General features: G+C 42.1%; 1 protein-coding gene across 1 annotated transcript; it reads left to right on the top strand.

Moving 5' to 3' along the window:
- The first annotated feature begins 60 nt into the window (after positions 1-60).
- On the top strand, positions 61-11,065 carry LOC145405849 (acyl-CoA dehydrogenase family member 11-like). Its single transcript, XM_080277102.1, has 14 exons — positions 61-100; positions 1,037-1,176; positions 1,403-1,578; positions 1,808-1,949; positions 3,149-3,339; positions 4,060-4,159; positions 4,350-4,504; positions 5,339-5,432; positions 5,921-6,071; positions 7,219-7,362; positions 7,918-8,107; positions 8,302-8,410; positions 8,834-9,001; positions 9,648-11,065. The coding sequence occupies exons 2-14, from the start codon at positions 1,044-1,046 to the stop codon at positions 9,824-9,826; spliced, it is 1,932 nt and encodes a 643-aa protein (XP_080133228.1). The 5' UTR covers positions 61-100; positions 1,037-1,043; the 3' UTR covers positions 9,827-11,065.
- The last annotated feature ends 9,098 nt before the right edge of the window (positions 11,066-20,163 follow it).

Below are 20,163 nucleotides of genomic sequence, written 5' to 3'. Positions count from 1 at the left end.
CAGATCATAGCTTGCTAAATAATACAATATCAAGTAATGTAACAAAAGGGAGAATTTTGTTGTGGGGTCACAGAGGTGTATCAGCTGATCCAAGCCGTGGGTGAGATTTAAAGCTCTGCGTATTTAAATGACCCATTTAACCAAGGAGTAAATAATGGCAGATAGTTATTGGCATAATAACTAACAGTTACTCTGTTATCATTCTGTTAAGGCATATTGGTGTGTGTTAGGTTCATTATGTTACAGTATCAAAAGTTAATACCAGAAATAACCTATTAGGCAAGGATTACTCACGATGACGATTACAGTGCTGTATTCGCTGGTGCATTATTCCCAGACCTATAGAGTGTATCGTATTTACTTGAAGGCTTCAAGATCTTTATCAATGTGGAATTCTTATGCAAGTTTTCCCGTGGTGTGCATATTTAACTTAATATAGGGGCTAAAGGTTAAGTTTGTTGGGGTCATTGTTACTTTTGGATGGTATGTTATCAACTGGAGTATCATTCGACATTAATTAGCCAACTGAAAGAGTTTGAGTAATGAAGAAAAGGTTTCTACTCTTAACTATTAGCCTTTGCTTTCTTTCCTGGCCAATAGTTATAAGCTGAGAGAGGTTTGGTATTCTTTTCTGCCCCTAGATCATTCATTCATTCATTCATTGCCAGACGCCATGTATCCCACTCTGGGTGGCCAAGGGCTTAGAGTTAATTGTTTTACAGGGAGGGGCACTAATCCTCCACCAACCCCACTTGACACTAGATGATTCTTTTTAAATATTGCATCAGAGATGAAAGTGGCAAACATACCCTAAGTGTGACGTGGATGCAGTAGATTATTTGGCAAACTTTTATCCCAGACAGCACTTCCATTAGCGACTTAAGGTTGAAGATGTAGATGGATAGTGCCGTGTTTCCTTTCATGCATAAGATATCAACACCTCTTCCTTGGTCTCCCCCTGCCTTACTCTTCTTCCATACTCACGTACCTATTTTATTTTTTAACTTTAATAATATAGTGTACTATCACTGCCCAGGTTGAAGATGTGGCGCAGTGTTCCATGCATATGGCATTCAAGGTCGGGTGAGGCACTTCGTTCCCTGACCTGCACGGGACGTCACTGGGTCACCACCACTACTCAGGGATCACAGCACGCCCCAGCACACTCAGTCAAAGGTACATCAGTGAAGGAGACTTCATATATTAGTAGCAGATATAACAGGTCATCTTCATAAGCTACAATTAATGCATACCTTTTTGCTATGAAGTCCATGGTAAGTTTCATAAAATCCATGGTATCTTACAAAAAAGTTGCCCATTAAACACCCATTACTATTTGCAAAGTCTGCTTTCCTTAAATATTGTGCAGTATGAACTGATTTAATTTTTTGCATCTCTGAAGATGCCAGAACAGTCCCCAAAGAGGATCCCAGTCTGGAGGAGATGAGACAGAGGTTTGGCATAGACTTCTCTCGGGCCAAGTTGGGCAGATTCACACAAACACCTCCTCACCAGGAGAACCTCTTCTCCAACAGCCCATTCATCACTTCCTATCTCACTCGTGTCCTGCCTAAGGAGGTGAGAATTGATTGAAATATGTTGTACGCATCTGACTATCTTTATGGCCAAATGTCATAATCCCTGAGGGGGTATGATCATAATCAGATCACCACAATGCCCCCCTGGTCTCCATTATCTTGCTTCCCTCCCCCTAACTCACAAGACTGTACCCTCAGTTGGGCTATGTACAGTATGGTACCAGGCCACCACATCACTCCACCTCATCCTCCATCTTCTCCTCCAACAGGTACGTGAGGCAATCTGGCCCGACCTGGCCCGATTTGGAGAGCGCGCCGTGACAGAGATCTACAGGTTGGGTCGGGAATGTGAACTAAACCAGCCTTATGTCAGGACCTTTGATGCTTGGGGCAATCGCACTGATGAACTAGGTGGGCCAAGAAGCATAGGTTTCTGTATTTAGAATGAGACTTCATGGAATTCAGACCTTCCATAATGTCATATTCCGGGTGGCATTGAAGATTTCTGAGCACCTCTTCTTTAGCAACTCATTCTGTGCATCACTCCTAAGTAACCTCTTGAATGTTACCAATTCATTGTATGTCAGTATTAAGCTCGTACAATTAGCATACAATAGATTATCAGTGTATAGTGTGCAAAATAAAATGCTAAGAAAAAAGATAGGATAATACAAGAGATTGTTAAATTGCAATGTGCTAATAAAAAAATGTTAAGAAAGAGGTATGATAAGGTTTCCTCTGCAACCAATAATACGGTCACTACTAATAATACAACCTTTAAAGTCTAGGGTGTATGTAGGCAGAATGCTATGTTAAGAAGTGCAGCTTTACATGAGACACATTTTTAGTCCATTATGGAAGGCACAGAGATGTGGAAAACATTTATAATTAACAGCTGTCACAGTTTTATCATTTATACTTCCTACCTCCAAATTGATTCATTCAGTTTAAGGGTACCATGTAGTAATGAAGGAGTTTACGAAGGCTATATATAACTCTTCCAGTTTTGAAAAGTGTCTGTCAAATTGAGTACAGGTCTCTGAAATTAGCAAAGAAAAAGAAAAACACGAGTGAAGTGGTTAAGTTGGCCTAATTCACAAGTACTGTAATCTGAATTCATTGTTTTTTAAGTACAGTATCAGAATAAAGTCATTGGAAATAAGCAGAAGTGTTACATATGTGAGGAAACTTTCAGGGTGTGAATAATTGATTGTATTGAGTTTCTTATCATATCATTAATAAAGGCTCCAACATGCCTGCATGCATCAGTCTTGGTCACCAGATGGTGACTCACCACACAGCTTGATATCTGCCAGTCTCCCTATTCAGTCCCTTATCCCTGAGGTTACACTCTATGACCTCATCCCAGTCTAGTTTTGGTTTGCCACTTGCAGCTGTATACACGACATTCACACTTCTCACCTTCCACATCCAGATGTACTGTATACTCACCTGTTTATCATGTTTTCCCATCCCTCTCTTAATAATCGTCCTTAAAAGAACGAGAGTCAGAATTTAGCAGCTCTATCTTCTCATCATTTCATAATGTAGGTGTAATTCTTCCATACAGCAGGAGTTACTTGTACCAACCTACAGTCTTCCCTTGATAGTGACATGTGAAGCGTGGAAATCCCTGAAGAGGATATCAGCTGAGGAGGGTCTGATTGCCACAGCCTACGAAGACAAGTATGGAGAATTTGACCGTCTCTACCAGATGGTGAAGCTCTCCCTGTTTTCACCAGTTTCCGGCCTCTACTCCTGCCCCCTTGCCATGACCGATGGAGCTGCCAAGACTGCTAAGGTAGGTAGGGTAAAGTAATATGAAGAGAAGGTGGATTACAGGAAACCATTTGGCTTTTCACTCAGAGTAGAATTTCTTGAAGGAGGAGAACTGCATTGACTGAGTGGATGGTCAGTGTCCTCATGCAGCACCCAGCTATAAGACACTCATCTGGGGTGAAATATCATCATCATCATCATCATCATAATCCAGACCTCCTTTCCCACCCCAAGGTGGGGTGAGGTATGTTCAAGAGAGCCAGGAAAATATAGATTGAGCTGTTAACCAAAATTTGCTGATTGGAATGAACCACACTCCCTTTCACTCACCATTCAAACGCTGGAATCCTGCCACCACCTGATAGGTCAAGAAACATCCCACATGTAGCTTATCCAAAAGAGTCAGTCTGATGTCAAGGTAGAAAGGGGTGCCAGAACCTGGTCAGACATTCTTTCACACGAAGTTCATCCAGCTGGCTGGATTGCTTGAAAATATAAATATATCCATTCATCCATCCATCATCCAATCCTACGTTGCCCCATGAGGAGCGTAGGAGCCCGGGGCTAGGCAGTTGGTCCTGACATTTAAGATGAGAGTATAAAAATGGCATCATAGTTAAGGGGTTACAATGAAAGGTTCTTTCCAAGCTGGCAAAAATGGTGATGGGATGGCAAGAATAACTGTATCATCATCATTAAGGGTTGTAGCCTATACTGTATATATTTTTCCTTTCTCTCTCAGGCAGTTAAGTCGCCACACCTGGACAAGGCATATCAGCACCTCACCAGCCGGGACCCCAGTCAATTTTGGACTTCTGGCCAGTGGATGACTGAGAAGAAAGGTAAACATGGAAAGCAGGGACATTGCTAGAGCATTTAAGGTGCCTGGAAACCACCAGCCTTCTGCCTTCTTCATCAGTTGACACAATTTATAAGTGACGTATAACTCATCATATAACAAATCTATCTACTTCATGTTTTATTGGTAAATCATATAATTTACCATATACTGTAACTATATGCTTTCTGCAGGTGGATCAGATGTAAGTGATGGAACGGAGACAGTGGCTGTGGACGCAGGTGATGGGACACACAGGCTCTTTGGTTACAAGTGGTTCAGCTCTGCCACAGATTCAGACATGTCACTTACCCTTGCCACCATTGTCTCCGACCTTCAACCTAAGCCCGTAAGATTCTCACTTGTAAAGTGCTGTGATCCAACACCATAATCTTGAATAATGGTGGTAGAATGAACATGAAGAATGAAGTGCAGTATGTTTGTAATGAAGAGGTTTAATTTGCCAGAAGGAAAGACTGCAGTTGGGTGAGGGTTAAGGTGAACAGATACATTTTTGTCCTGACCCCCTATTTCTCATGCCCTCCAGGGCCCCCAGAAGAGTAACAAAGGACTGACTTTTTAATCACAGGATACCATACTTGGCTATACCATTCCACTGTGGTTAGATAACTGTAGCTGCATCTCTCTCATGTAATCTTGGCCCCATCAAAAAGATTTTACTTCACATTAAATCTTCATTGTTAAATCTGCCTTATTTATCACTAGTAATGTATAATATGTAAAACCAACAAAACTGTTCTCCATTTAGGGTCCTCTTTACCAAGAAACTAACTGATTTCTCAGTTTTTCCCAAGTTCTTAGTAAATTATTAATGAATTTCAAAACAGAGTTATGGCCTTTGTTAAATGCCTGCTGAAGCCTTTCATTGCTGTAATTTCTTTTAACAAACTTTTAGCATTAACTAACATATCAAGATGCATCAGTTGCAGTGAAAGTGTTAAGCTCAGTGTTTCAGAAACTGAGTAACTGAACTAGAAGATGTTTATTGGAAAGGCACAATAATTTCAGCCTGATTTAAATCCTCTTCAGTTTGGCCAAAATTGTTGTATCCCCAACAGCAGTTTCAAATGTGAGTATAACATTTTCATGAAGAACAATTCACGGCACTCTGATATCAAGGCAGAGCAGAAAAGTATTTCATTGCCCAAATTTCTCTCTCCAGAAGTCACGCAACCTGACCATGTTCTACTTAGAGACAAGGAAGGATGATGGCAAGCTGAATGGCATAGAGATTGTCAAGCTGAAGAACAAACTTGGTGAGACTATTGCCTGTATTCTCGTTAGCATAGGAAGCTTTTGTGCAGCTCTTTCTTGATGATTGTGTCTGTATGTTACTATAGCTTCTAATGTTCAATTTTATGCCATATGTATTCCTGGTATATCAGTGTTAACCTCACAACTAACATACAAGAATATATCAACATACCAGATAATGTAAAGAATTAAGCTGTAAGAAAGAGGCATTAGGCAGCATCCGTACCCAGTGAAAGTACAGACCAGTGACACTTAAAATAGGTCAACAAATTTTAACTGCTTATTAAAAAAAAAAAAAAAAAAAAAAAAAAAAAAAGTCCCATCACATCACCCAGGCATGTCAGATATATATACATATGTTACTGTTTCTAATGCATTTTATCAAGAAAAATATTAACTAATTCTTTGTTCAGTCGTTTATTATTTTTAACTTTAACATAGACATTACTTCCCTCATACTTAACATTATCTTCTGTTTTTGCTCACCTAGGAACACGTCAGCTTCCCACAGCAGAGCTGTTGCTTGATGGAACAGTAGCACAGCAGGTGTCAGACGAGGGGCGAGGGGTGGCATCCATAGCCAACATGCTCACCATAACTCGGTTCCACAACTCCGTGTCAGCTTCAGCTATCATGAGGAGGTCAGAGGGTAAAACAGTAACAGCCAGTCCCATCATACCCTCCCCTTAGGCATAGGAGTCGCAACTGGGTTACAGTAGCTCAGTATATTTAATCGTAAATGACCAACCTACTCCCCTCAGAGACACTGTATGATTGAAATACCTCCAGCCACCTCTAGGGGATCAAGCCTATGCAAGCTCCTTACTTTGACTGGGGCATTCTAACCACTGTTCCACAGTTAACAAATGTATCATCACCATTGCCATTTATGTTGTTGGATGACAACCAAATAACCAACAAATGGATGTCTTGTGGTCCAGTAGTTTAAGATTCTTCAACCAGATGTGGCCCATAAGGGTTTACATCCAGTTTATGGTTGGATCTGATGCTTAAATAATTGCCACTTAGGGAAGAGTGACTGGTCACCTGTTGTCTTAACTATCTGGACTGGTTAGCGTAACCCCAGACCCCTGATGAGGGAATGAAGGATTGGATGAATGTAGGATGGACCTGGAGACCTGTTTCTTTCTTGAAACTCTATGACAGGATGGTCATGGAAGAAAGTAGGATACAGAGCTCTACCTGGTATTTTGAGATTGCTTTGTCCTTAGATGGCTGTCTTGGTCTGTCAGTCACTCATTATTTTCGTCTGTACTCTCACTGATGTACAGAATTGCTCCATGCTCTTCCTTTACAAAATCAAGTTTAACCCGTGCTATTTCCTGGTTAGGGTGGATGTTAGTAGTAAAGGGGTTAATTAAGTTAACCAGGTATATCTAACCCTTTTAGAGTGAAAAGTCAGTCCTAAGCTGAGGAAAAGTTTCTGGAGGTAGCAGGCATTAACTAAATCAATTGTCATCAGTTGGAATGAGTTAACAGTATGCCTATTGTGTATTGGTTCAATTTAACATGGCCTAAATCTACCATCTGTAATGCCTATCTGTAACAAGATACAGTATTGACACTGGATTATGATTCTACTCACAAACAAAAGCTCTGGATAGAATATAGAACAACAGTATTGTCCTACTCTGCCATTGAGGTACAGGAAATAAATTGCAGTAGAACAAAAATCTCTGCCAAGTTATGGTGGAGAAACTATGCCCTATTCCTTCCTCAATTAATTCCCCATCCCTTCCTCCATTACTCTCCAGTCCTTCCCCCCAGAATGTTGCAGCTGGGGCGTGACTACAGTCAGCGACGATGGGCATTTGGACGGATGGTAGAGGGACATGTGTTGCACCAGCTGACAGCTGCACGCTTGGAGGTTATCACACGTGGATGTGAGGCACTCACCTTCCATCTGGCAAGGTCAGGGCTTAGCATGGGTTATTAGAACAAAGTCAATATTGACATTTTAATGGAAAAAAAAATGGAAAGTTATAAGGAACAAATTACTCTGGGTAAGTTAAGCAGAACTATACCCCATGCCAACCAACTTGTCTGTAGAGCCATTCCCTCTCAGTCACCATCTGAGACTCACGGAAGTTCATTTTGAAATTTATGTATAAATATGCTTATACTCTACGAATTGGCTCAAGGTTCTGCCACTAGGATGATGATGACCATAGCTGATTAAAGATTGTATTACAGGAAACCATTTGACTTGTCTTTCAGAGTAGAGTCACCTGAAGGTAGCATGACATCAAGTGAGTGGATGGTGGATTTCTCTGCCCACCATTATCGAGGAATGATATAGTAATTAGCACAGTCTAATATGTCTTTATACTACTCCACCAAAGAAGGCCAGCTGGTCAGCTACCTGTCATTGTTATAGACCACAGTAACTTTCATAGACCCCTACAACTTGAAGGGACTACTATAATATGGGACAAGCTGTTACTGTTACCATTACCCCACTGACAGGCTGCTTGGACGAGAGGAGGCAGGTGTGGCCACAGAGCAGGAGTCACTGGTGCTGCGAGTGTTGACCCCAATCATGAAGGCCCACACTGCCAAGGCTGCCATGGGGGTCACTTCAGAGGCACTTGAGTGCTTTGGGGGCCAGGGTTATATTGAGGACACCGGTCTGCCGTCCCACCTCAGGGATGCACAGGTCAGGGATGATTTTCATTTTCCTTTATCCTGTAGTGCATTTTGTTTTGCTTTTGACTGCATTCTGAAGTTTCCATGTTTTCTGGGTCCTACCTCACCACATTCTTTGATGGGAAGATAGGTAAAAAGATGACGATGATGATGATGATGATGGTGATAATGATGATCTTACTTGCAGTTGTTAATATTTTCCAGGTTCTTCCAATATGGGAAGGAACAACTAACATCCTGTCCCTTGATTTCTTGCGTGCAGTGATGAAGAGTAAGGGAAAGGCCTTGACAGCTCTTCATGAAGATGTTAAAGGTAATATATCTTTGCTTACATACCAAGAGCCTTGGGGTAATGTATTGATGTAAAAATTATCAGTGTGCCTTTTTTCAATGCTGTTGTAGGTACATAAGACAAAATGAGTTTGATATTTGTGCTTTCTGTAATATATAATTTTGCAGAGTACTGTCATCATTAGTTTTTTTTTTTTTTTTTTTTTTTTTTCCCCTGTAATACGGGTAGCTGTATTAGATAAATGACTGCAGTTGTACAAGACTGTTTGGGGAGTACAGTATTATACTCACAGATCCTTTAGTAAGAGGTACATCCTATATTTGCATGATGTTAACTACTGTCTCAGATGTATTTAATAATCTTACCAGGTACAGTAAGAAGCATGTATAGGTAAATCAGATTTTCAGTAAGCTGCGTATCTGTGACTGCTGTCATATTTTCCAGCTCGTATCCAGGCTGCTGAGTCTGCTGGTGGCCCCAGTGCACTGAAGGATGCATGCCATGCTGTGTCACAGGCCTTGGGAAGTCTCACTGGGTTCCTTCAAGAGCACCCGGATCTCATGGAACCTGCTGCTCGAGACCTGGCTTTCTCCATTGCCAATGTTTATATAGGTAAGAAGGGGAGGGAAATATAGAAGAATTATTTCCACAAGTTTACTGGGAAGATATGACAGTTCTGGCTTGACTTCGGCCCTTTTCATATGGTATGTACATGAAGAGGTTGTAAGTCAGTCATAAACTGTTGAATCTGTTGTAAACAACTTTTCTCAGTAATATAATTTTCCCATTTGATTACTTCCTTGTATATTTGTATCAAGACTCAGAGACAGTTGTATTTTTGCTGACAAATTTGGTAGATCAGAGGACCATGATATTGATCTCCCTACCTGAGGGGAACATGAGGAACTGTTTATGCTGTTTATGAATATTGTACTAATTGCATGTAATTATACCAGTACCTTAAGCGATGCACATTCATATATGGTCCTGCATCTTAGTCTCTCTGAGGTAATATGTTAGTCAGAGTAATTATAAAACTGGCAGAAGGCCTCAGCTTATCTCGTAACAAAAATCAAAAGTTAATAAAGCGAATGTTTAGGAATTTAAGAATGAATTCATCTTCCCTTAATTAGTCCAGGTATCATTTTGTTAGGAGTCAGGCAATGGTAATCTGGAATCTGGAAACTAGTTTTTATTTTACAAGCAGAAATGGTATTCCAGCACAGCACTGTACTTACCAACAATTAAACCTCAATAGGAAGCTTGCTGGTGGAGCAGGCAGCGTGGGAGAAGAGCGCAGCCAGTGTGGAGGTTGCACGGCATTGGTGCCTTGACAACAACCTCACTGCCTTCATGACGCAGCAGTACCGCACAGACAACAGGGCCATTGTTATGGAACATTATGACCCCAGCCAGGTGTATGGGCCCATGTTCTGAATGTGACTTGCTGTAGGATTCTGTTAAGAATTTGGATATGGGAAAGAGGACATCATATGAAAATATTGAGTCAGGAAAGGGACTTAGCTCCATCAATCCAGTGGTATTTTCTGTTTTATTTTATTCTTGTCACCGGCAGACAGCTTTACTAATCTTTTATGGTGTTCTGTTAGAGAAAGTTTAGCAAGGAATCTGGTTAGCAGTTGATTTTGTGAAGGGTCTGGCTTTGAAAAACAGCTTATACTGTAGATAGAGCTGGAACTAAGGGACAAAGGAAGAACTTAGTAATGTGGTGTTCTTTGTAGTGAAGGATATTTTCAAATAATGTGCAAGGGTTTACCAGGTATATACCTGTGTAAAGTCAAACCATTATTGTTGAAAAAATATGTGCCTTAGTTACTTTTTTGCCAGTGTGATGGTGTTCAGCTTAGAGGTAGGTTTCATCATTATTCAGCTTAGAGGTAGGTTTCATCATTGTTTTTGTCCAGTTCAACCCTTTTACTGCCATAGATGCACTTGGGTACTTTATTCTGGCCTAATTCACATAATTTTTCCCAGGTGAGGAAAATTTGAGCATTCCAAAGGTTGATTGAGAGGTTTTGTACCCTTTGACTACAAGAATTTCCCTCAGCTGAACACAGTCATCTTATGGTAGTCTGAGTAAAGCAACTTGGTGCATCTCATATTACAGAATCCAGAAGGGTTAAATGCTGCAGGGTATTTGAGTACCGTATCAGCAATGCGTTATTACTATTAATAGGACACGGGTGAGTGAAATCTGTAGTCACATATACTGTGGTAAAATAATAGCTCATAGGAAATAAGGGAGGAAGGGAAAATAAGCGAATAGGTAGGAAGAACGAGAAATGGTGCAATGAGCATGGAATAGGAAAAGGGATTAATGAAAGATTATTTTTTCAGATTGATCATAGTATATGTGCCATATTAGCTTTGTAGTTATTTTCATGAAGTCATGGATGAAACACTGTATGTTTTTTTGTAGCCACTTGAAATGGTAATGCTCAGAACTATAGTTCTTCACGTTTACTCAGTTTCTGCTTGATATAGTAATTGTAGAAATTTGAAAGATATTTTTACCCCTCATATGTGTCAGCAGTTGTTTGGTGCTTCATCCATACTGAATCTTTCTATTCATATATTTTTATAGAGTTTTAGGCTCTCTAATTTGCATAATCCGCATTTCTAGTACAATTGTTTGCAAATTTTATGCTATTAAAATCAGATTTTAGTTTTTCATTTATTTTTTCTCTGTAATCCTGTTTCCTATTCTCTTACTCTTAATTTTTCACTCATGCTGTACCCAAGTCTCACACCAACAAATTAATGTACCTGTAGTTCTAATTACATACTTGTTAGTCCATTTTCTGGATCCCATCTCAGCCCATCCTTTTGTGGGAAAAAAATAAGTAAGCAACCAGTATAAGAAACAAAACTGTCTTTATATGTAAGCTGGATCCAGTTAACTTTGCTGGATCAACGAGAGGTGAGGAAGCTGACACAAATGAAGGTAGTGAAGGGTGATGGAAGAGATGAGGAACCAGAAAAAAAAAAGATTGAGACAAGCTACAAGTGAGGAAGTTTGTGAAGTGAGGGGAGAGGGGAGAAGGAGGAGGTGAGATGAGAGATGATATAAAGTAAGGAAGAGGGAGGGAACAGTAAGAGGAGGATAGGGGAGGGAATACAGCAGTGAGAAAATACGCTGAGGTAAAAGAGGAAGGTTAGAGAATAAGGAAAAAGTGAGAGGAAGAGAATGATTAGAGAGTCGTGAGAAAACAATGAGGGGAAGGTGTGTGAACAGTAGGAAGGGGCTAAAAGTTGATGTGGGGGAAAGCAGAAGGAGGGAGAGTAAAGCAAGGGGTGTGTAGGCATAAGGGGGAAGGAGGAATCATGTCGGTTGAGGAGGTGAGGTTATGAGGGATGTATGGGATGGGAAAGGATGGAGAAAGAAATGAAGTGAGGGAACAGTGACAGTGGAGGACTGAATGAGGGAGGAGTAAGGGGATGTGATGTAAGGGGGAGGGAAAATGAAAGGAGGTAATGGAGCACTGAAGGGGAAGGGAACAGTGAGAGGGAGGGGTCGGTGTGGGAGTAGTGTGGGCCGGGAAGAGAGCAATGAAGGGGAAGAATACCGGTACTACCCACAACGGTTAATGTTATAGACAGGTCCTCAATTTACTACTGGGTGAACAAGGACAAGAGGAAGTGGCAATACGAGGTGAAAATCCTGGTGGGGGAAAGAGGAGGGGGTGACTGTACTTCTAGGGAGGATGAGGGTGAGGAGAGAGAGGGGTCGGGGATATTGAGTAAGACTGCACCATTCCCCTGTCTACATCATTTATCTTCTGTTTCACCGTCTGTACCTTTTATCTGACCTACCCAATCTCCTAGCTACTTATTACTTTATCTTTTTTACTGAATTTAGGGAAGGGGAGACGGAAGAGAAGAGGAGGGGATGAAGAGAAATAGCGAAGAGTTCGAGGGTAGGGGGTGTGAGGTGGGCGACGAATCAGCGGTGGGGCTTGGGAGAGGCAGAACTGAGGAGTTGGGGTGGGTGGGGGATATCATCGCGGGGGTGAGGGGGTGCTGGTCGTTGTGGCCACGGGGTAAACTATTCCCTTATTCCGTCGATTGCCCAGTCCACTCCAAGCTCTCATCCCACACCCTTTGCACGCCCCTCTCGCCCATATATTTGTTTACAAAACCGTATACAAACTCTCGTTTCTGCATATTCTCTTACTAAGCACTCTACATAATTAAAGCAAATGGAAAGAAGGGCTAAGTGAAGCAACAATGTGACGTTACCGACTTTCCAAGCAAATATGGCGAGGGTAAGTTGCATATATTATTTTAAAATCTATTATAAACAATTTCAGCAAATTTAAATTTCCTAAAGACTCTACATAACATGGAAAGAAATGTAAAGGAGAATTAAGGAGGCAGTGATTTGATGTTACGGACTTTTCAAGCAACTATGGCGGGGGTAAATAGCATAATATTTTTCAACAACTCATATAAACTACTAGAATCGCATATTTAAACATCCCAACCACTCCAAATACATGAAAATATAGGGAAATAATAACTAGTGTAACAGTGATATATGACCGACTTTTAAGCATCTATGGCCAGGGGAAGAAGATATATTATTTCCAAACTGCGTATATGCTTTTATTTCCGAATATATAAAATTCTCAAAAGCTTTACACGAATGGAAATAAATGAAAGGAGGGATTCAGTGTTGCAGAGATTTAATGGTACCGACTTTCCAACATCTATAGCTTAAGTAACCAAGTTCAGTACGTATTCTGATTGGCTTTGGAGGTATTCCTTAGCATCTCTTCGCCTGTTTATTCTGCGTAGTACACATTAATATACTGAGTTATTTTCACACATATTACTGACATGTTTTGCTAGTTAAATAGAAAATTGTTTTAACTGGTCACAGGCAATAATGAAATAGTAAAAGTCAACGAGAATACAAATGTGTGGCGTTGCTATAAACACTGCGATCCATACAAGGGTCACTCTGGGCTGATTAGGTGACGTATATGCCACCTCATCCTGAGCCATATAATTATGCAGTGACCTGTCAATTGCACTCCACTAGAAACTCACCTGCTATTATCTTGTGTGTTTCGGGGACGGCTCATTCTGAGGGTGTGGGCATGACATGGGAGTATGAAGTGAATGATACATGTTAGACGTTGCTAACAATGACTTAGCTGTCCCCAGAACACACTAAAAAGAACCTGTCTGAGTGGAAGAGGAGCATTATACTGTACATTGACCATCCTGTATATATGTGGCTGGTAAGGTTACACACACACACACGCACACACACGCACGCACGCACTCACACACGCACGCACACACACACACACACACACACACACACCGCTCGCTGGTGCAGTGGTAACGCTCTCGCCTGCCAACTGTTGGACGGGAGTTCGCGCCTCGCTCAGGTTGCGAAAAGTTTCACTGACGAAGTGGGTGGTTACTGTCCCCCTTGAGCAAGGGGACGGGTGTGTGGGTGTGTGAAGGTCACAGCCTTGCCCTTAGATCGGACTATATGAGCTCTCAGCTCCCTTCCGGGAGGGTAAAAGCTGACGATCACGACCATCAAGTGATCCTGACCGACCCGGTGAATTACACACACACACACACTACTATACCCTGTTCTCAAGTAATTGCGTGTCGATTACATACACAGCCGTAGACTTTCGTGACAAACTACAATCTTACTTTCGCCATTTCCCATTCAATATTAAGTACAGAAACACGACTACACTTAACTCGGTTCATCTTCTTCCCTACACTCTCGTAACTTGCTCCCGCTTCCTTCACATCACGTAGACGGGATAAAACCCTTTGACGAGGGTGCTTCCACTGCCAGTCACGCTTGCGCACTCTTTGTTTTGTGAAAATACTGTAGTGGGAAATGGAATATCGAGCCGAGATAAAAATAACCTCAGAAATTACAGCGAGGATCGGTCATCCTAGGAGAGACTCTGGTAGGTGTGTGCCCTGAGTGAAGAAATCTGTTTTTTTTATTTTTTTATTTATTTTTTATTGAGAAGTTGCTGCATGTTTTGTGTATATCTGTTAATGGATTCGACCACACAGCGTATTCTGCTGTTCATTCTTATTCTCCTCACATCATTTTATTCGCCTTAGGATTGACTTATTGAACTGGAGGGGTGACATAACCAACATTAACCCCTCTACTAGAGGACTCCCTTAAACTGAATGGAATCGTCAAGAGGCTGCAAGAATAAAACGGAAATTACAGCCCCGAGCTAAATAAGAAAAAGTGAACAAAAATATAAATAAATAAATCAATAAATAGAAATAAGGAATGTGTAACATGCTGTATTAAGCCCTGTCAGCACCATCAGTGAGCATATGAAGAACTGCAGGAAACCAAACGAAACTGATATATTGTGCTTGGATGCCACAGGCACCAGCTGATCCCCTTACTGAGCTGATTGTCTTATATTGTGCTTGTAACTTGAAATAGCAGTGACATAGTTACGGAAGGGTTTAGAGGACCCGGGCCCTACAATCAAACCCCTGGCCTACCAATGCACCCCCCCTCCCTTCTTAGAAATTTTGGATTATTTAATATGTGGACAGCTTGTAGCAGTGGGCCCCCTCAGAATAGGGTTTGGTCGCACCTTGGCCCCCTCATTCGTGGAAATCTGGCTACGTCACTGAATCTAAGACACATGTTTAGTTTCTGACCAAGTTCCTGCTTCTCTACTTCTCCCCACAGGACCTGGTAGCCACCCGGCCTGCCACCACCCTCACCACCCTCTCCGGTAAGCTCCAGTGCTGTCTTGTGTTCCGTATTGGTAACAAAGTATTGATCGATTTAGTATGTGGATCAAGGAACCCATGTTTACTTTAATTAGTGCTCTAGGAAGGTTTGTCTCCGTGACGTCAGTTTTACTGTATGTACAGGGCGCTACAAAAGTCACCGTACAGATACTCACATCATTCATACACCACACACTACCACACACACACAAAAAAAACACACACACACACACACACACACACACACACACACACACACACACACACACACACACACACACACACACACACACCCACACAAACACACACACACACACACACACACACACACACACACACACACACACACACACACACACACACACACACACACACACACACACACACACACACACACACACACACACACACATACCCACACCCCCCACACACTCACACATATCCACACCCCCACACACTCACACATATCTACACACCTTTATACGCACGCACGCACCCACACATTCACACACACATCCGCATTCCCCTTCCCACACACCCCATACATGCACCTCACACTACCACACCATAAAAAATACCAGTCATACCTCATATTGCCACACCACCCTGTCTCCTATTGCACATAAACTTTTTAACGTCCTGTGCTAACCAAACACAGCATATAATTTGTTAGCTCTCGATGACACACTATGTTATTGTCAGAGTGCGATAGATTGTTTATTGAACCCACGTACCCACTCAGTCTTGCCTTTGAAAGTGTTTGCAGGGGACATGAACTTTAGACAGATAGGTAGATTGATAAGTGGGTTGGAGGATGAAAGTAGAATAGGTGAAATATTAGGTGAACTCAGCTTAGGAATGTTAGTCAGAAGAGGGAAATGAGAAGTAGAAAAAGTAAAATATTAGACGAAAGAATGTAAGTTTATAGAGGAAAGTAAAATGTGAAAAAGGTGAACATTTTTAGGCGAACTTTTGTGCCCAATTGTGCGACCTTAAGGTGAGGATAACTCTTTTTTTTCTATACATACATCACCAGCCCAAGGTCCAAAGATACACACACCAGCCCTGACCCGCCTCTTGTCACGCACAGACACTCGCCTGACGCATAACACTGAGAGAACTCGTATTTAAGGAGGGGAAGTTGGAGAGGTGTGGCAGGGACGTTTCATTCAACAATATCGCTCTTCCCTGCTACACCCACAGCAGCAGACTGAACCGTTCTCGAAACACATAAACGTCAGGCGAATTTCTAGTGTAGAGTTTTATTTTCGAACCATTCACTAACAAATTTCCCCATTCCACAGATCTTGAAGTGAGCTTGGCGGAATCTCACTTTGAAGTTCTCGGCAAGACGCAGTACCCACAGAACAGCTCCAAGGTGGACGGTGGCGGCGAGGTGCAGGTAGGAACTAGACACTTGAGACAGCCACAAATCAAGCCCTTCAATCCTGTGACATTAAGCTTATGAGTTTATAAATACTACCCTTGATATTTACTCCTATTGAATCGTTAACCGTAAAACGAAAGAAAGAATGGCTAAGATCTTCATTTCTCCACAGATGCTGAACCTCCACCCAGTCTTGGAGAGGGGTGGGAGAGGAATGGTCGGGGTAGAGGGTGGGGTTGGGTGGGTGGAGGGGGGCAACATGGCGGGGGGGCTGGAGGGGGTGCAGAGAGGGGTGGTGGAGGGGGTGACCAGGGTAGGTGGTGTGGGAAGACAACCTGTTAAAACCAAGCCTCTGGATGAACACTACTGGATGTTGCCAGGCGCCATCTTTACCGATGGCTAAGGCGGGAAGAAAAATTCTCCAATGCCTCCTCTCAGCACCCTATTCAACCCCGAGCAATAGGGAAGTCGTAGCCACGCTTTTACACCGAACCAGGATCTGTTGTTTGGGTTTTTACAGTGTTCTAGAATGCAAGGGTAAGAGCGCCATAACGAACTGTCCATCTTGCATTCCAGGAAGGATTCGAGCTACCACCTAAATGTTTAATGCCACTACTTTTAATGTGGAATCGTGGCTACTCCCTCCCTCCAGCCAGGGGTACAGGGCTGGAGGGTGAGTTGAATCCATGCCTCGACAATTTACAGTACGGTAGAGTTTTTACATTTTGAAAGTATCGAATGAGCAAGATGTTGTTACACGCGAGATAGTTAATTTCCTACTGACACACTGAGAGCCGATGATTGTTATACAGTGTCCAGGACAGCTGTCGTTCTTGCTGATGTTGTTATTGTGGCATCAGGTTCATCTGGACGTGAACCCAGTGGACTTCAAGCTAAAGTCTATACCTTCCTGCTATCGGGGGATAAAGATGAAATTCAATGACATTCGTATTACCGGGAAGCGGATCCACCCGGTTGTATCAGTGCCACCACTTGAAGACGTCCCTCTTCAGCCATCAGGCGGCAAAGAGAGACTGAAAATATTTTGAATGTAACTTGGGTCTCCACTCCATTAACAGTGGAGGCTTCGTAGCACTTCTTCCTTAACGATTTTTGCAGCCTTTTACCCCTTAACATTCATTTACATGCTATTTGAATTATTTTGGTGAAAACATAATTTCCATCAATATTATATAAGAGGATATTGAGATGTAATGTATAGAAAAGGAAAAGGCTATGCGAAGATCCAATGGAGAGGAGTGGAGATAAATGGCGGTACAGGGACTTGGGCGCATTTTTGTCGCGGCCACCCTGGATACACTCTGGGATTAGGTGTTTAGAAATAGGTACAAACATAGATAGATAGATAGATTTTATGGTGTATGGGAGATATTTATGTAAAGTTAATCACCTGTGCATTCCTACAGTCACCCTGTTATAACTGTGAGTGGAGTATGTGTCTCAAAAGAAAATAAAAGTTAGTTTTCTCAAGACTTCTTCTTACCCTACGCTGACTGGGTGCATTGGTCGTAACAATACACATAGTACGTAATTTTAGTGTATACCATTTCATAATTGCGGCATCAGATCTAACTGAACATTATTTAACTTATCTAGTTTAATTCAACTCACCCCTCCAACAGACATCAGCACGCCAGTCGCTGCAATACATAGCCTACACTCCATACACGCCTTTCACTCTGGTTCGTGGAAACACACACACACACACACACACACACACACACACACACACACACACACACACACACACACAGAATTTCCTAATCCCTGAAAGAATATTTTTTCACAATATCCCGAAGAAAACCAAAGAAAAGGCAAGAGCACACTGTCATCATGAATTCTGTATGCTCGTCGTATGCTATGTGGCGCTCGACTTTGTATACGCTCCTGGTGCCTGGCGGGAATCGAAGCCCCTGAATAAAACACGGGACAACACCCTCTGGCACTCCCCCCTGAGCAATTTATGACCGTATTACCGTGACTTGCGTGCACCAAGGTTTAAGTAAGACCCAAATTTCAGGGGACCTTTTTGTGGATCAGTTGCATTAGATTTTGTCGGCTTGTATGTCACATAGTACACATGAGGTAGCGATAGTTTTGTAGTGACACCAGATTCATTTAGATGTGAACTCGATGGACTGCAGGATGACATTACCTTTCTCTTGCAGACCATCGTCCTACTTTCAAGGAATGGGAAGGGGTTGAGGAACGTTCGTATAACCAGGCAGTGGAGTCTCAATTGGCAGGTTTATCGGTGCCACCATGTGAAGGCGTTCTTGTCTAGCACCAAGAGAATATTGACGTGCCACATAAACACATAAATCAACTGGAGAGGGAGAATAGGTGCTGTAATTGCGTGTCTGTAATTGAAAAAGTAAAATATTGATGTACAAAAAAATATTAACGTGGCAAAAATGAACTGGTAAGGAAGAGACATGCATAAAAACATACAAAAGAAGATTATCATGTGCATACGCAGATAAATAATGTTTTGGAAGGGTACAATAGGGTGAAGATTGGATGATAGGTCAGGGTGGGTGAGGGTGTGAATGTTGTTGAAAGTGTGGGGGTCGGTGAGGGTGTGGGTGTGAGTGTGGGTTGTGGGTGTGGGTGTGGGGGTGGGGGTGGAGATGGTTTTGGGTGTGGGTAGGTAAAGGTGTAGATATGGATGTGAGTATGAATGTGGATGAAAGTCAGTGTGTGTTGTGGGTGAGCGTGTGAGTGAGTGAGGGTGTGGAAGTATGAAAGAATTAGCGAGGAAGTGGGTGTAACATAAATGTGAATGTGGGTGGCAGACGGTGTGAGTGTTGACAGGTGATTGTGTGGGTTTGGGTGGGTGTAGGTGGACATGAGTGTGTGCGTGTGGGTATAGTGAGTACTGAGTGTGGTCGATTGATTCCAAGATAGATGACCTGTGCGTGTGTGTGTGTGTGTGTGTGTGTGTGTGTGTGTGTGTGTGTGTGTGTGTGTCAGAGTTACGATAATGTATACAAGAGGATTTGCATGGGTGAGCGTGTGTATGTGTACGTTATGTATGTATACTGTATATGTATGATTATATGTATGTATGTATGTATGTATGTATGTATGATTGTATATATGTATGATATGTATGTATGTATGTATGAGTTTTTTCACTTGGTATACAGCCATACTGCATCACAATTACTAGTATTCCAAGGACATTATACCATTTTTTTTTCTCTGCGGGACTCATATTCTGCCCATTTGGAAGGCTTTATAGCACCTCTTCCATAACGGTTTATTTTGCTTAGTACTAATTATTCAGTTGTTTGTCAATTATCTTTCTTTTACAACAACATAGATTTCATAAGACACGTATAAATTTATCACCGTACCAGATACAGAAATAAACCGGTGAGGAGGAGGTGCTAGGGAACCTCCTTAACCAGTGAATGCCACCCCTACCCAAAGTACTCATAAGGTGTGCAGTACTGTGGCCCTTGTTCTGTGGGTGGAGACATGCAGCCCTACAGCGGATTTCCCAGACTGCGGTGGTCTTCCCTGGTGGTTGCTTCAGGTTGAGAGTTAGAGAGGAACATAACTCTGACCCATGAGAGAGCCCCTCCAT

This window comes from Coenobita brevimanus, chromosome 68 (genome assembly GCF_032717465.1).
Source record: "Coenobita brevimanus isolate Jiangsu-jjx chromosome 68, ASM3271746v2, whole genome shotgun sequence".
Taxonomy (NCBI): Eukaryota; Metazoa; Arthropoda; class Malacostraca; order Decapoda; family Coenobitidae; genus Coenobita; species Coenobita brevimanus.
The sequence above is the reverse complement of the archived record's forward strand: the minus strand, read 5'-3'. Positions and strand labels throughout refer to the sequence as shown.

Bases quoted from the DNA above. Each gene is read 5' to 3' on its own strand.
- LOC145405849 (XM_080277102.1), top strand. From the start codon at position 1,044: ATGTGGCGCAGTGTTCCATGCATATGGCATTCAAGGTCGGGTGAGGCA. The intron at 5,433-5,920 runs GTGAGACTATTG...TTGCTCACCTAG, and splicing joins CAAGCTGAAGAACAAACTTG to GAACACGTCAGCTTCCCACA. The intron at 8,411-8,833 runs GTAATATATCTT...CATATTTTCCAG, and splicing joins TCTTCATGAAGATGTTAAAG to CTCGTATCCAGGCTGCTGAG.